The sequence below is a fragment of the Apium graveolens genome, chromosome 11, assembly GCF_009905375.1.
Source record: "Apium graveolens cultivar Ventura chromosome 11, ASM990537v1, whole genome shotgun sequence".
Lineage (NCBI taxonomy): Eukaryota > Viridiplantae > Streptophyta > Magnoliopsida > Apiales > Apiaceae > Apium > Apium graveolens.
This window is the reverse complement of record NC_133657.1, coordinates 168,501,908-168,517,382: the sequence shown is the minus strand read 5'-3', so window position 1 is coordinate 168,517,382 and position 15,475 is coordinate 168,501,908. Positions and strand designations below refer to the sequence as shown.

The 15,475-nt window shown below is 37.7% G+C and overlaps 3 protein-coding genes across 3 annotated transcripts; 1 reads left to right on the top strand and 2 right to left on the bottom strand.

Moving 5' to 3' along the window:
* The first annotated feature begins 167 nt into the window (after positions 1-167).
* On the top strand, positions 168-6,768 carry LOC141697116 (uncharacterized). The gene is made up of 18 exons (XM_074501346.1): positions 168-906; positions 1,002-1,082; positions 1,179-1,389; positions 1,476-1,584; positions 2,997-3,089; positions 3,212-3,287; positions 3,451-3,510; positions 3,593-3,645; positions 3,949-4,115; positions 4,374-4,581; positions 4,827-4,881; positions 4,971-5,027; positions 5,123-5,368; positions 5,489-5,556; positions 5,665-5,721; positions 5,835-5,928; positions 6,078-6,218; positions 6,338-6,768. Exons 1-18 carry the CDS (start codon positions 307-309, stop codon positions 6,416-6,418), a joined length of 2,457 nt encoding a protein of 818 aa, XP_074357447.1. The 5' UTR covers positions 168-306; the 3' UTR covers positions 6,419-6,768.
* A 1,281-nt stretch (positions 6,769-8,049) lies between these two features.
* On the bottom strand, positions 8,050-8,668 carry LOC141698244 (putative histone H2B.1). Its single transcript, XM_074502915.1, has one exon. The coding sequence runs from the start codon at positions 8,612-8,614 to the stop codon at positions 8,186-8,188; it is 429 nt and encodes a 142-aa protein (XP_074359016.1). The 5' UTR covers positions 8,615-8,668; the 3' UTR covers positions 8,050-8,185.
* A 5,610-nt stretch (positions 8,669-14,278) lies between these two features.
* LOC141697852 (zinc finger protein ZAT5-like) lies at positions 14,279-15,235 on the bottom strand. Its single transcript, XM_074502405.1, has one exon. It carries the CDS (start codon positions 15,070-15,072, stop codon positions 14,416-14,418), a length of 657 nt encoding a protein of 218 aa, XP_074358506.1. The 5' UTR covers positions 15,073-15,235; the 3' UTR covers positions 14,279-14,415.
* Between the last annotated feature and the right edge of the window lie 240 nt (positions 15,236-15,475).

The following is a 15,475-nucleotide window of genomic DNA, read 5'->3' as shown; positions in this document are numbered from 1 at the left end:
CTTTACTTTTAATAAAAACATAGAAGTGGACATATTTGTCCTCAATCCAAAATGATATCTCAACATTACCAGTGAACCACAGAAGTCAAGGAGGGTAATATTGTAAATTGACGAAAACCCTTTTGTATTCTTCTCCCCATCATCACCCCTCTTTTCTCTCTTCTCTCTCTTATCTGTACTCAGTTTTCTCTCTCCGCATTTTCATTAACCCTCTCTCTCTCTCTCTCTCTCTCTCTCTCCCCATCCATCCCTAGGGTTTCTTTAAATTCAAATAGCTCACAGATCTAAACCAAATCTCAACCCTCAATGGAGAACAAACCCTCAGATTCACCCAATCTCAAAAGCTCTTCGGAGATTCGTTACGGCATGAAACGCGAGTTCGCGGCGATGATGAAGAATCAATCTCAATTCGTCTCAATTGGCCGTACACGCTCCTCGAATTCCCCAATTATTAACCCTAATCTCGACAATCTCGCTGACAAGAAGGCTAAAATCTCGGCTAATTTATCGGTCCCCGAGGTGAAGGCAGTTAGGGTTGAGGTGATGAGTGAGGAGGAGGAGCCGAAGAGTGGCATTGTTGATGTGATGAGTGATGATGAGAAGAAGAGTGATGATTTGAAGGTTTTGAATGATGTGGAAGGGGATTCTGGTGAAGTTGTTTTCGATAATACGTATTCGTTGAGGCGTGTTACCAGGTCGTTATCGAGACCTGGTGCTGTTAAAGAGGGAGTTGGAGAATGTAGTGTTGTGAAGAATGTAGTGGAGGAGAATGTAGAGGATGAGAATGTAGGGGAGAAGAATGTAGTCGAGAAGAATGTAGTCGAGAAGCGTCCGATGAAGCTTAAGGAGTTGTTGGAGACTGGTTTGCTTGAAGGAGTTGGAGTGCGGTATTTAAGGGGATCGAAGGTTAAATTTCTTGTGTTTTAGTGTGTTGATGCTTTTTGCATGTTATTTGTGTTAATTATGTGGTAAATTTTGATTCAATGATTTGAATGCTGTAGGTTAGGACGGGTAATGGGCTTTACGGAATTATAAAAGGAGACGGTGTTTTGTGCTTTTGTGATGTTTGCGGAGGAACTACAGTAAGTTTTGATATTAGTGTTGTGATTTTTGTCTATGTTGTTTGTTTGAGTGGATGATGGTGTGTTTGTGTTTAATTTGGTGTGGTGTATATGTAGGTTGTGAGCCCTAATCATTTTGAGCTACATGCTGGTAGTGCGAATAAACGTCCACCTGAATATATATATTTAGAAAATGGAAGGACACTTCGTGATGTTTTGAATGCATGTAAAGATGCCCCACTGGAATCTATGAAAGCGACCATACAACATGCTATTGGTTCTAGTTCTGCAGAAAACTCCATTCCTCTTAATTGCCAGAAATGCAGTGGTAGTTAAATTATTCTGACTAGTTTATTTAGTTTTCTATCACTCACTGAATATAAATTGATTTTGTCCTGTTTTGCTGCTTTGTAGCGTTCCTACCTGATTCTGGTGATTGTAGAAGGAGGTTGTTGTGTGCCTCCTGCACTGTCACCAAAGAACTTAAAGCTAGTTCGCCCCAGCAAAGGGATATGGGTGATAGGTATGAATCACTGTAGTTAAACTACATTTGGATATTTTGAAATTTATATTTGTATGATTGTCATATGTATCATATGCTTCATTGATGCAAATTTTGCATTGCATTGTTTCACAATGTGAGATGCCATGAGGGCTTGCTTTGCTCTGGTCACTACTCTAATAATTATGACTGTAAGTGTTGAAGATTCAAGAGTTTCTTTTATAATTGACCTCTATGAACTAGCCCAGTGCCACACTTTTAGCCCCGAACTTCAGTGATTATTGAACTTTAAAAATAACAAAGGGTTTTCCATGTCAGATGCAATGAGGAGTATTCTTTTGCAGTAATTTGAACGTGGTTGATGTCATATTAGACTATATCTTGAATCAATTGATGGATTATAATTTTAATAAAGGCTGAAAGTTGTTTTTGGAGCCCCAAATAAAAAATGAATATTGTTCCTAAACTCACCTGTCATGATCAAAAGTAGTATTGTCTATTATTTTTGGTTATCTAAATGCGGTTGGTTGTGTATAGTATTTGTGCTAATTTAATCAAGCATGCTGGCAGTCTGATCAACAACATATTAAATGTTAAGGACTTATGGTAACACTGAATGGGAACAATATTAACCTATATTTAGTGTTTTATGGTTGTCTTGCTGACTTCTAGTACAATTCCTTTTGCATGGTCATGGTCTTCTGGTCAAAATGGCTTAGGTTGGCGCAGTACTTGAGTATTCCTGTAAACTATCACATGGCATGTGATTTTGTATAAAGAATGTTTATGTCAGCGTTTTAGTGACGCACTTCGTGATTAAAGCATTTTAGTGACGCACTTCGTGATTAAAGCATTTTAGTGACATGCTTTGCCATTTAATTGTAACATTCAACAACATCTAATGGATCGATACTTAGGTAACAAGAACAATAACATGTCACATGGTTGATAATTTTTTTTGATGAGTACGAGGCTGGTAATGTCATGCCGTTCAATAACATGTAGTATGGGTTGGCTTTCTTCGACTGTTATATTGGACTTCTGTTGTTATTTGTTACAATATTGTAAAAGTTAAGCTGCATGGAAAGTCTTTTTTCCTGTTTTTCCCTATATATTTATTTTTTATATATATTTTTTGCTTTCCTTGATTTGCGGTGCCTCCTTGTCAGAGATGTTCATGTTCTTATGTCATGGTCTTTGTAGGTAAAACAACTGAACTGATATTTGTGCATTATGCACACTTGCGGCCACGCAAAATGCTCTTTTAAGATTAGATTTTTTTAATTATTATACTACAAAAGACCATAAATTGTTAAAAGTTGTGAAGTTTTAGTAATTTTTCTGTAGGGACTTAAACAGCATAAGTTGGTACTTGTTCTTTTTTGGATTAAATATCATAAAATTATTCATCATTTGTTTTCATGAATTTTCAGGTCACATCAATCTCCTTCCGGTGCTAGGTCTTCTGATGGGAACAGAAATGAAACTTTGTCGAGGAGCAAGGGCAAGGGAAGATTGACCAGAAAGTTCGTACTCAATTCTCAGTATTACCATTTTTAAATATCAATCAAGTGGTGTATTGTCTTCAGCAATTTTTTTTGAAAGTCCACTTACTGTTTTTTGATTGGTTGCATCCATTCTGCTCCAGAGATACAATGATGCATAAAAAGGGATTTGAGGAACTGGTCGAGGGAGCTGAAGTGGCTTATTATGTTAGGGGGGAGGTATTTGTTAGTTGTGTTGAGCAGAATGATACTGTGTTTATCAGCACTAATTGTTTTAGTTTTTTGTCGTGATATACCAGAATTAATAAACATAAAATCTATAATTATATATAAAAAGTTTTTTTTTCATTTCTATAGGCCTAAAACTTTTACTGTTTTACAGAAATTGTTAGAGGGATATAAACAGGGGTCTGGAATTTTTTGTATGTGCTGCAACCGTGAGGTAATTTTTGATTTCTAGTTCTTAAGGTTTGGCGCAATCTTGTTCTTTTTTGACATGTTGATCTTACTTGCATTGTGTACAGGTCAGTCCGTCACAATTTGAAGCACATGCTGGTTATGCATCACGGCGCAAACCGTATGTTTTCTTTAAATTCTTTCTGAGATTTTTGAATGCCTTGCTGCACTGAAAATACTATATAACATGGAAATAATGAGCAATAGTATATGACATGGCAATGCTTAGCAAAAACTGAATATATGTTTTGACGAATCAATTTGCCTTACCTGACTAGTGACCTCTTGATCTTACAATGGAAGGTAGATAGAAAATTGCTATCCGAGCATTACATCCCAAGGACCTAAACTTCTTGTTTTCAGATATATATTATTATTGCTATTTTAATTCATTACCATTTTCTTTTTCCTGGTTATGTGGCAGCTATCTAAATATCTATACTTCCAATGGAGTCTCTCTCCATGAATGGGCAGTAAAATTATCACTGAAAAGAGAGATTTCTGCAGCTGACAACGATGATCTCTGCTCCATCTGTGCAGATGGTGGGGAACTTCTGTGTTGTGATACTTGCCCTAGAGCTTTTCACTCTGGTAAGATTTCATGGTCCTTTAACTTTGCGGTATAAAACCTCTCCTTTTAATGGCATTTTGTTACATTTTCTGTTTATATTATATCAATCATTTGTTATGCCAGTAATTATTAACTTGTTTTGTAGCCTCCCGGCTTTGATGTTTCTTTCAGTACAACAGAGTGATGGTGCACATGCCATCACTATCTGTATCTGACAGCCATTTGTTGTTCCATACCAATTATCAGTTATGTATGTAATATTTTTCCCCCAAATGCAGAATGTTTATCTATGCAAGACATCCCAAAAGGTAAGTTCCACTGTAGATACTGTAAAAATACCTTTGAAAAGGAAAAATTTGTGGAGCACAATGCCAATGCTGTTGCTGCTGGACGCGTTGCTGGAGTTGATCCAATTGAACAAATAACTACGAGGTGCATTCGAATTGTTGGTACTACTACTGATATTGGTGGATGCGCTCTCTGCAGGTTCCGTCTTTTCACCTTTTAGAAGCATAAGATTTTACTTGTCCTCATTGCCAAAAAAATTCCAGTTTTAATAAATATTAATTGCCAACTTGTTGATATTATTAATTTTTACTGCAAAAGCTATAAAAGAGCACAGTTAACATATGAACCATTAAAATCCCAAATTCTTTTTAAGTTGCCTTTTATTCAGCAATGTGTCTGCACTGTCTGGCTTGTATTATGCGCTGAATTCTTAATTCTTGCAGAGGCCATGATTTTAGCACCGGATTTAACGAGGGGACAGTAATCTATTGTGATCAGGTATAAATCACTTCTTGCATTTTTAAAATTTGCTGTTATGTCTAAGCGTTAAATGATTACTCAAAGATGATGTAATATCCTGTTTGTAGTGTGAAAGAGAATTTCATGTCAGATGTTTAAAGGAACACAACATTGCTGACCTCAAGGTATGACAAGATGTGGCCTGTTTGCTCCTGTTTCTAATTTTAAGCTTATTTAATTGGAGATTTTGAGTTACTTTGAAAATTATCACATTTTGCAGGAGTTACCAACGGAAAAATGGTTTTGCTGCACAGGGTGCAGTAACATTTACTCTGTTTTGGATAACATGGTAGCTGTAGGTGACACAAAATTGTCCGATTCTTTAATGAATCTCATTAAGAGAAAGTACGAGGAGAAAAGCTCGCAGAGTTTTGGTGATCTCGATATAAAATGGAGGCTCCTGTTGGGGAAAATGGCGTCCGATGAAACTAGGAATTTGCTTTCCAGTGCTGTGTCCATCTTTCATGTAACTAATTATGTTTATCTCTGATTCTCGATGATTTTTTGAATTATCTCATGATCATTATGATCATTGTTTGAGACAGTTTCAGTACAATTGCTAATTCTGATAGTCTTTGGTATGTAGGAACAATTTAATCCCATTGCTAATTCGAACACAAGGGATCTCGATTTCATCCCACGTATGGTCTATGGGTAAGCAATTACGTTAATATCATTTTTATCTTAAATATCGGTGTTATTAATTTCGATGCTTTGTCATATATTGTAATGTTCTCTTTCACCATATGTGATTGTTTGCAGAGGGCGGGCTGGGGACCAAGAGTTTGGAGGAATGTATTGTGCAATATTGACAGTAAAGTGAGAATGATTACTATTAAGTGATCTATATTGTTCGCGTGAATTTTTCCTATCAAGTAATCTATAGTGTATCTGTTATTATCCGGTAATCTGATTCAGCTTCATATCTGCAGTTCATCTGTTGTATCTGCTGGGTTATTTCGAATATTTGGACAGGAAGTAGCTGAATTACCTCTAGTTGCTACAGGTTCCAACTATCAAGGACTGGTAAGCCTTTGAGAGAGTTCTCGTCACCAACTTAATGTGTTTACGTGGTTGGCTGGTTGCTCTGTATATAATTTTTTTTTATATATTGCATAGAACTACTTGATATTTATGGTTGGGAGAGATGTTCTAACTTTGAAACTATTTTTTAGGGTTATTTCCAGTCGCTTTTCTCTTGCATTGAAAACCTTCTTGGATCGCTGAATGTGAAGACTTTGGTTCTTCCATCTGCTGATGAAGCAAAATCAATATGGACCAAGAAGTTTGGTTTTGAAAAGATTGATCAGGAGCAGGTTTGTACATTTCTTTTGGCACTTGAGGTGTGCGTGTACATTTGTTATATAATGAGAGTATAATCTTTTCCACATGCACATATGTTTTGTAATGAGAGTATAATCTTTTTTCCTTTCAGCTGAAAACATATAGGGAGCATCACCAGATGATGGTATTTCAAGGTACATCAATGTTGCAGAAGCCAGTATACCAGATGTGACATGAGTCGTTTCAATGAAATGTTGATAGTATACAAGAATAGTTGATCGAGATGCAATTTTTTTGGATGAAAGATATACAAGGTTTACCTTTTGTTTGTTAAATTCTCCAGCTTGCTAGCTGTTAATATCTTTTGGTAGCAACAAGAGAAAAAATGTTAAGTAGTTTCTAATTATAGATGTCGTGTACTGGATTGAACATATAGATTGATCTTTGCAACTGATAGAGATAGAGCAAAAGCTTTCATTTTTGTCTAGACTAGCCGGGTTGTGATGCCATGAATTTCTCCTCGTAAACTCTGAATTTATGAAAGCAATTTGCTTGCAAATCTAATTTGTTGTTTGTGAATTAGTCTGGGTTTTCTAAATGATAGTATTCATGGTAGGTATGAATTAATCTGTGATTTCTTATGACTTTTTGCAACTGTTGGTAGCTTATCCTGATGGCCGTCTTTGTAACTTTGTAAATTGATTGTTAAAGTCTTTTGAAAAAGCCAAAATGAAATGTGCCTAATGTTTAAACTGAATCAGCTTGTTTACAGTCTATTGTTATATTGTTGGTTGGTTGATCTTGTGAATCAAATCAATTATCTTTTCTACGGAACCTTCTGGCAGACTTTAATAAGTTGCTAATAAAGTTGTCAAATCATAACAAATTATTAAATATATTATTTTTTAATTGTCTCCCATATCCATGTCAATTTTGGTAACATTTATTAAAATTTTGCTCCTATAGTTAAGCAACTTTAAAATTTGCCCTTGTGGTCCATTTATATTAATTTTATATTTAGTTTAATATAGTGTGTTGATTAATATATACTTTATATGTTTTTTATGATTTTGCTAATTTAGGAAGTTGTCAAGGGGTTGCCGGCAATCTCGGCAATCTTGGTTGGCAATCTCCCAACTCCAATAGGTAGGCAACCAAAGGTGTTATGTGGCAACCTTCTTGACAACCCCTATCGAAGATGATCTAAGAGACATAAATGGTTTGGGGACAGGCAAGTGCTTCTTAATCCAGGTTTTTACGTTTGGTGATTTCCTAACCTGTTGGTAAGAAAAGAGAGTAAGAATCAAACAATTTGTATCCATTTGAGAAGAATACTCTGGAGTAAGTACAATGGGAAAATTAAGGGAATATAAAAAGATAATTTTTCAAATAAGTGTGTAGTAATTAAAGAAGAAAGTAATCTCTCTAGTGACTTTCCGCAGACATTTTATAACATATGGTTGCTTGATGTTGGACCTGATAACTAAACTTACTCAAAAAGCCAATCCTCCTTGCACCAAAAAACAAACAAATTGAAAAACAAAGTGGTGATATCCTTCTTCTGATGCCAATTTTCAAATGAAAAATTATTGCAAGTGTAATTTGTACCTCAGTTTCTCTTTACGGGGTTGTAATACAAATTCATCGAATAAAAAGACTTGAGAGCCAGGCAGTGACTTCAAATAGTCATCACCATTCAGTTAGATTTGAATGGAAATGCAAACACCGCGAATCCTAAAACAAAGTAGATCAATTTGTACAAATATTTGAGAAATATGGTGGGAAAATAAAAAGAACCTCAAATTACAAACCCAAAATTGAACACACGAAATCAAAAATAAAAACATAAATAGAACACAAATGTTTAATTAAAACCATGACTTCATTCATTAAAACAGCAACCGAATAACAAACTACATAACATGTCGAAACATCTTAAACTAAAAGCATAATCCCAATCCATCCTCTTTACAAAACTACTAAAGAAATCATAACAATCTTAACCGCTGGTAAACTTGGTAACAGCCTTGGTCCCCTCCGAAACAGCATGCTTGGCCAGCTCTCCAGGCAACACCAACCTCACAGCAGTCTGAATTTCCCTGGACGTAATGGTAGGCTTCTTATTATACCTGGCCAATTTGGAAGACTCCCCAGCCAATTTCTCGAAAATGTCGTTAATGAAACTGTTCATAATCCCCATTGCCTTGCTGGATATTCCGATATCAGGATGCACTTGCTTCAACACCTTAAAGATATAAATCTTGTAAGTCTCCACGCTCTTCTTGCTCCTCTTCTTCTTCTTGTCTGCTCCGCTTGCTGTTGCGTCCTTGGGGAGCTTCTTTCCGGCTTTCGGCTTCTTCTCTGCCGGGGTTTTGGTTGCCTCTGCGGGCTTCTTCTCTGCTGGCTTCTTCTCTCCTTTTGGTGCCATTTGATATTTTTGTTTGAAATTGCTTTTTGTGTTTGAGAAATGATGAGTTGAAATGAGCAAGTGTGGTTTGTTTATATAGTGTTTGGAGGTTGGTTCTGATTGGTGGAAATTTGTGGGTGCGGATCTTGGATTATGGCCGTTGGATGAGGAGAGTATTGAACGGTTTAGATTGGGGCGCCTTGGAGAATGGATTGTGATTGGTTGATCTGTGTTGGAGCGGATCGGGGTTGAGTGGGTTTGTGACGGACGGTTGGGATTTGCTCTCGTATTGCACAGCGGGAAGAGGGAGAGGGAGATTTTAATTTCGTTTTCGTTACTGCATGCGAGAGTAAGGGGTGTACCATATAATTTGAATTTTCAAATTAGCGCCATCATTCGTTCCTCACAGTAATTATTTAATAGGGATGACAAATTAAAATTTGATCCGAAACCCAAAATTTTGGATATCACGAACTCGAAATTTTGGATTTGGAATTTAACTATACTAAATCGATACCCGATCCAAAATTCAATCCAAACCCGAAACCCGATTAAAACTCGATAAATTTATTATAAATTATATGTAATTTTTTAGAAGTAATACATATAATTTATATAGTTTTCTTGTATTACTTGTGTAATAATAAATTATTATCTGTTATAAAATACTGGTTAGAGTAACAATAAAATAGCACAATAAAAGAACTACTAAAAGAACTACTATATTTTTATCGGAGAGAGCTGAGGAGAAGAAATAACAGAGAAGATACTCGGGATGATCTTTTGCTTCTTACTGAATGTGGCTATTTATAGCCAAAGGAGGGACAAGTACAATAAATGAATTGCAAATTTTCTACCCCTACATGTAACTTTACTATTTAACCTTTGAATATAACAATCAATTCATAACACCCCCCTTTGATTGTTATTATATGGTGGATCATAGATTTTCAAGTCCCACCACATAAAAAAGGTAATATACGATTTTATATGATTTTAAATAAAATTATATTATTAACCCATAGTAAAATTTAAAAAAATAAAATTAAAATTAAATGTAGTTAGTGGGATCTGTTGCATCGGGCTATAAAAATATTTCGTTGAACGACATAATGACATCGGGGTAAAACAAAATTATATATCATACTTATTTGTGCTAAAACAAAATAATGTTCACCCGAGTTAAACAAATAAAGAAGTTATTTATGATTACTTGAATTTTCTTGGGCCCATTTTTCTTGATCCTACCCTTAATCCTGGGCTTCAATAGAAAAACCTTGGGCCCATTTTTCTTGGTCCAGCTAGGTTTTGCAATTGGCTTGTGGGTGAGCCACAGAGGTGAACCGTTACTCAATTTCATTTTCTTCACAGTACTTCTTGAATTCCTCGTTGTTGAATTGTGTTCCGTTGTCGGTGACTAGGATACGGGGAATTCCATACCGGCACATAATATTTTCCCACAGGAATTGTGCAACCTGCTTAGTTGTGATTTTGGCCAAGGGTTTGGCTTCAATCCACTTGGTGAAATAATCAATGGCTACAATCAGAAACTTCCTTTGTGTCGTGGCCATGGGGAAAGGCCCCAAAATATCCATTCCACACATAACAAAGGGAATGGGCGAGTTGATAGAGGTCAGCATCTCGGGGGGTTGTCTAACAACAGGTGCATGCTTCTGACAACGATCACACTTCTTCACATATTCTTTGGCATCAGCCATCATTTCTGGCCAATAGAAGCCTAAACGAGTTATCTTATGAGCCAAGGCCCTGCCCCCCAAGTGTTGTCCACAAATACCTTCATGCACTTCTTCAAGAGCCAAGCGTGCCTCATCGGGCCTGAGACACCTTAAATAAGGAACCACGAAAGATCTTTTGTACATAATCCCATCTATCAAAGAGTACCTTAGTGCCCGAACAGTTAACTTCCGTGCTTCAGTTGCATCGCTTGGCAACCAACCGGTTTGAATGTGAGCCTTAATGAGATCAATCCATGACGTCCCCAGGCCTATAGAGCCACAAGCTTAACATCTATGCTTCGTATCTTCAAAACACGGAAGTACACACTCCCTGAACTTTCTTCTATCTCGGATGAAGCAAACTTTGATAATGCATCTGCCTTAGCATTTTCTTCCCTTGGAATGTGCTCAACATGGCATTCATTAAATTGGGTCATCACAGCCCTTACTAGGCGGACATACTTAGCCATCGTATCATCCCTTGCCTCAAATTCTCCCTTTACCTAGGATATGATCAGCTTCGAGTCTCCACGGACCTTTAAGTTTTTGACTCTAAGTGTTCCAGCTAGGCCAAGGCCAGCTATCAGGGCTTCATATTCTGCCTCATTGTTTGTGGTTGGGAAGTCTGGCTTCATAGCATACTCAATTAAGAACCTACGATCGTCTTGGTCCTCTAGGCTGGGGGTTTCGCCCCTGATCGTCTTGGTCCCTCCTACGATCCTCAAAGTTCTTCCTTCCATTATTATTCCTGTCCCCTCCTTCTCCAGTGTATTTGTTCAATCTTCCTTTTCGAATGAGGAACTCAATTTCATCTTTCAGCTGCCTACACTCATCGGTGTCGTGACCAACATCTTTGTGAAATCTGCAATACCTGCTTTTGTCTAGCTTGGCAGGATCAACCTTCAGGGGCTTAGGCCAACGAATATCTCGATCTTTCTCGATTTCCATCAAGATCTGGCTTCTAGGAGCATTCAGCTTAGCGTATTCGGTGAACTTTTGCCCAGGTCCCCCCTTCTTGGGGGTTGAATCAGGGTTTTGCTCGGTTCTAGGATACTTGTCCTTAGCGATATACTCCAGATCAGTTTTTCGCTTCTTGCCTCCAGTGGGCTCATTACTTACTATGGTCTTCCTCATGCTTTCTTCAACTTTAATATACTTCCCTGCCCTCTCCTGGAGCTGCAACATGCTTTCAGGGGGACGTTTGGCCAAGGACATCTTGAAAAACTCATCCCTAGTTCCTTGTTGCAGTGTTATCATGGCTACCTTATCCTCAAGATCTGGGACTTTTAAAGCCTCATTTATGAAACGATTCAGGTAATCTCTCAAGGATTCCTTTGCTCCCTGCACAATACTCATAAGAGATGCTGAACTTTTCTCATGGACTCTCTCACTGATGAACTGCTTAATAAAAGCCTGACTTAACTCTCTAAACGACCCAATAGAGTTTGGTGGTAAGAGACTGTACCACCTTTGAGCCATACCCGACAGGGTTTGAGGGAAGGCCCGACACTTAATAGCGTCATTCACGGGTTGCAGCAACAGTGCATTAGAGAATGTCCTAACATGATTAGCGGGATCTCCCGTGCCATCATAGGCTTTGATAGTTGGCATCTTGAACTTCCTTGAGATATGGACATTCATTATCTCTTCAGTGAAGGGCGGAGTAGGATCATCAGGATCTCCAAGGGGAAGAAGATTGCTTGGATCAGTTCTTGGGACAACAGCCCTTCTCCGTACCGGACCATCCAGGTCTATGACAGGAGGGGGATTTCTCCCCCTAGGGGGTATCTGGGGTCTGGTGGTCTGGTGCGCCTCCAACTCGCGCCTCAGCCTTTGAATCTCAGCCTCATGAGCCCTGATTCTTTCCTTCCCTTCTTGGGGATTCGCCCCTTGGGTGCTTTGAGGGCGTTGGCCTCCAACAACCATCGACTCTTTGCTTGCACGCCTCCTTCTTGGGGCCACTTCATCATCTGAAGATTCAGAATCTCTCTCAGTGTAAGGACCAGAAAATTCCCGATCCTCGGGGATAGGAGCCAAACCTCGTATATAGGGGGGAGATTGCCCTCGTACTTCACTTCGCCCAACATGTCCACTTCCTCCAACCTCGGGGTAAAGGGGCATCCCATAAGGGGGGTTAGTAGTAACAACAGTTGAATATTCATACCCGGCGAGTCGAGAATTCACAGGTACATGTATTTGTTGAACTTGAGGATTCGTACCTTGAATAGTCGGGGGAGTCGTCCCCTGTGGCTGAGGCTGAGTTGCCCCTATCTGGGCTTCCGCTTGAGTAGATGCATAAGTGGAGTGGGGAGGTATCTCCACGGTTGACGAAATCACCTGGGTTGTCCCCGATGGTGTTCCTTCCTCCAGAGCTCTAATTGTTCTCCATGTTCTCGCCATGGTTGTTGTTGTGCTTTCCCACAGACGGCGCCAAATGTTATGGATTAAAAACTAATATATATAATTGATATATTTAGTACTAAGGAACGTGAGCTTCAAGACTCGATTTGACTGCTCTTGTGTTTCGTGACTCAATCTGCCTTAACAAGATGTCTACGTACCTTGCTGATTGTCAAGGATCAAGTCAAAAAACGTAGTTCTGATTTGTGGGGTGAGGCCCCTTATATAGATGTTGGAGTCCTTGAATTGGACTTGGTATAGGAGACTTGGTGGTCAAGTCTCTGAATTAGGATAGACTTAGGAGTCCTAGGGAATAGGAAGCTGATTCCTTATCCCATGAGGTTCCTTGGAGGCCAATCTACAAGGATTTATATCCCTACTAGGACTTATCTTAATAGCTGTTTTTCTCCCTTATTTATTAATTACGAAATTAATAAATAATCAGGGTTTTTGGGCCTTTTTTGTTCCATCAGGCCTGATCTGGTCCATCAGGCCAAATCAACATGTTAACCTTTCTGGTCTGAATATCACACATCTTCTTATTAGGCCTAGCAGCCCACACCTTGTACAATTAATGCAATATTTAATTATACAATCAGGATTTATTTATTCCTATCAAATATTATAAATGAGATATATTTATACATCAGTTTTTAAAATGGGACATATTTATAAAAAAAACCCTTTTCTAATTTCACCCACTCACTATAGATCAAAATCTCACATGAAAAATGTTATAAACCCCAAATATTGTTACAAATTTTTTTCTTCCAAATATATTATAAAGAAATAATGACAAAATAACATTTTTTTGGGACTAAGTGACAAGAATACCTATTTTCAATATCCTGACCATTTTTTACCAATCAAATACCCATTCTTAGATTGGGTATCTCAAAAAAAAATTATTTTTATTTTTGTCAAAAAACATTTTTCAAAAAAAAAAACAAAAAAAAATTAGTTGAAATACTCAATCTGAGAATGAGTATTCGGGCATATACCCAATCTGAGAAAGCGTATTTTATATACTCAATCTCAGAAAGCGTATTTCAACTTTAAAAAAAAAAAATTGGTTGAAATACCCAGTCTGAGAATGGGTAATCGGGCATATATCCAATCTGAGAAAGCGTATTCCAAATATACAGCCTGAGAATGGGTAATCGGGCATATATCCAATATGAGAAAGCGTATTCCAAATACCCAATCTGAGAAAGGGTATTCCGTCGGTATTTTTGGCCGCATTTCTCAAATTTGGTATTTTGGTCACAAATTTCAAAAAAAATGGTATTTTTTGCCATCATCCTATTATAAATAATAATTTTTCTCGTAATAATATGAGATCTCACGTACCGCCCACTAATTAAAATTCAGAAAATGTCACTTCATTTTGTAACTATTTGGTACTATTAACCTAGCCTTATTCTACATTCGTTCTTATGGAGAAGAAGCAAGATATACCCTGTCATTTACTTTTCGTGAATGAAAAGCAACCAGCAAAAGGATCCTTACAATGTCAACAAGTGGATCATAATGAAAAATTGTAAGAAAATTGTAAGAAAATCGTAGGTTGAACCTCTGATGTATATAACAAGGTAAAAAAAAATCAAGATGAATCTGGTAAGTATTGGACTTGTATTGCTTGTATATGATCAATCAATCTTTATGTGTCGATCCTGGTTGTTTTTACTAGAATTGACAACCCACAAGTGTCGGGGCCTGAGAGGAATACGAGAAAATAAACTTGGAATCCATGTGATGGTCTTCTGGTGCCGGAAGGTTAAGATCTAATTCTACAACATTTCTTACGTTTTCATCAATGTTCACGATCTTACTAGTGGAGTTTGTTGTAGCGTTACTTCTGTGTCTTCTCATATGACCTCCCAGAGCCTGTCCTGATCCAAACTCCGATCCACATATCGAACACTCGTGAACTTTAACCTTCGAACTATGAAGCGAAATCATCTTAGTTATCCGTTTATTTTCATCTTCAAGATCATTACTCACGACAACTTTATGTTCTTGATCACTTTTAGGTTTCTTGTGACTTGCCCTGTGTCCACCAAGAGCTTGAAACGACGAAAAAGACTTGTTACACGTCTTGCATTCGTATAAATAAAAATCGGGGTTCTCTATGCCAATATTGGGCTGGCTAAAACTCCCACTATGAGCCAACATAATCAAACAGTTGGCCATTTCTTCATCTTCCTCCGAATTTTCAACAGAGCTACCGCGGCCGCGCGACGAACTACAAGTCAAAATAAAGGGGACCGATTGCCTAGATCGTTTCGTACGCTTGCCTCGCATAACTCGATCTTGATCTGTAGGCTCCATGTTGGACTTCATTTTAAAGACTACGAATGTAAAAGGTGAGGTGAGTTACAAGAGTACTAGAGAGAAGTGTGACAGTGGGAGGGAAGACAAGTATATATAGTAAAACCAGATAAAGCAAGCTTTGGAGAGTGATCAAACAGTTGCCAATTCTGTGTCTTGCTGTCACCAGTTTTCTACTTGCGTTTCCTACATACTAATGCCAGCCTTTAACAACTTTGCTTCTACCTTTCACGCGCTTTTCGATAATGTTCCTCGCGTGTTCTTTATTTAACTAGTTCTAACTCTTTCTTCTTTTATTTAACTAGATTTAATAACTTTATTTATTCTAACGCTATCCAACCTAATATATAAACATTCACACACACACAACTGTCTATGTAACTGATGAAGGATGTGCTACAGTGGATGAATAAAT

Excerpts from the sequence above, each read along its gene's own strand:
- LOC141698244 (XM_074502915.1), bottom strand. The coding sequence starts at position 8,614 with ATGGCACCAAAAGGAGAGAAGAAGCCAGCAGAGAAGAAGCCCGCAGAG.
- LOC141697116 (XM_074501346.1), top strand. The coding sequence starts at position 307 with ATGGAGAACAAACCCTCAGATTCACCCAATCTCAAAAGCTCTTCGGAG. Across the intron at positions 3,646-3,948 it reads TATGCATCACGGCGCAAACC|CTATCTAAATATCTATACTT; the intron begins GTATGTTTTCTT and ends GTTATGTGGCAG. Across the intron at positions 4,882-4,970 it reads CAGTAATCTATTGTGATCAG|TGTGAAAGAGAATTTCATGT; the intron begins GTATAAATCACT and ends TCCTGTTTGTAG.
- LOC141697852 (XM_074502405.1), bottom strand. The coding sequence starts at position 15,072 with ATGAAGTCCAACATGGAGCCTACAGATCAAGATCGAGTTATGCGAGGC.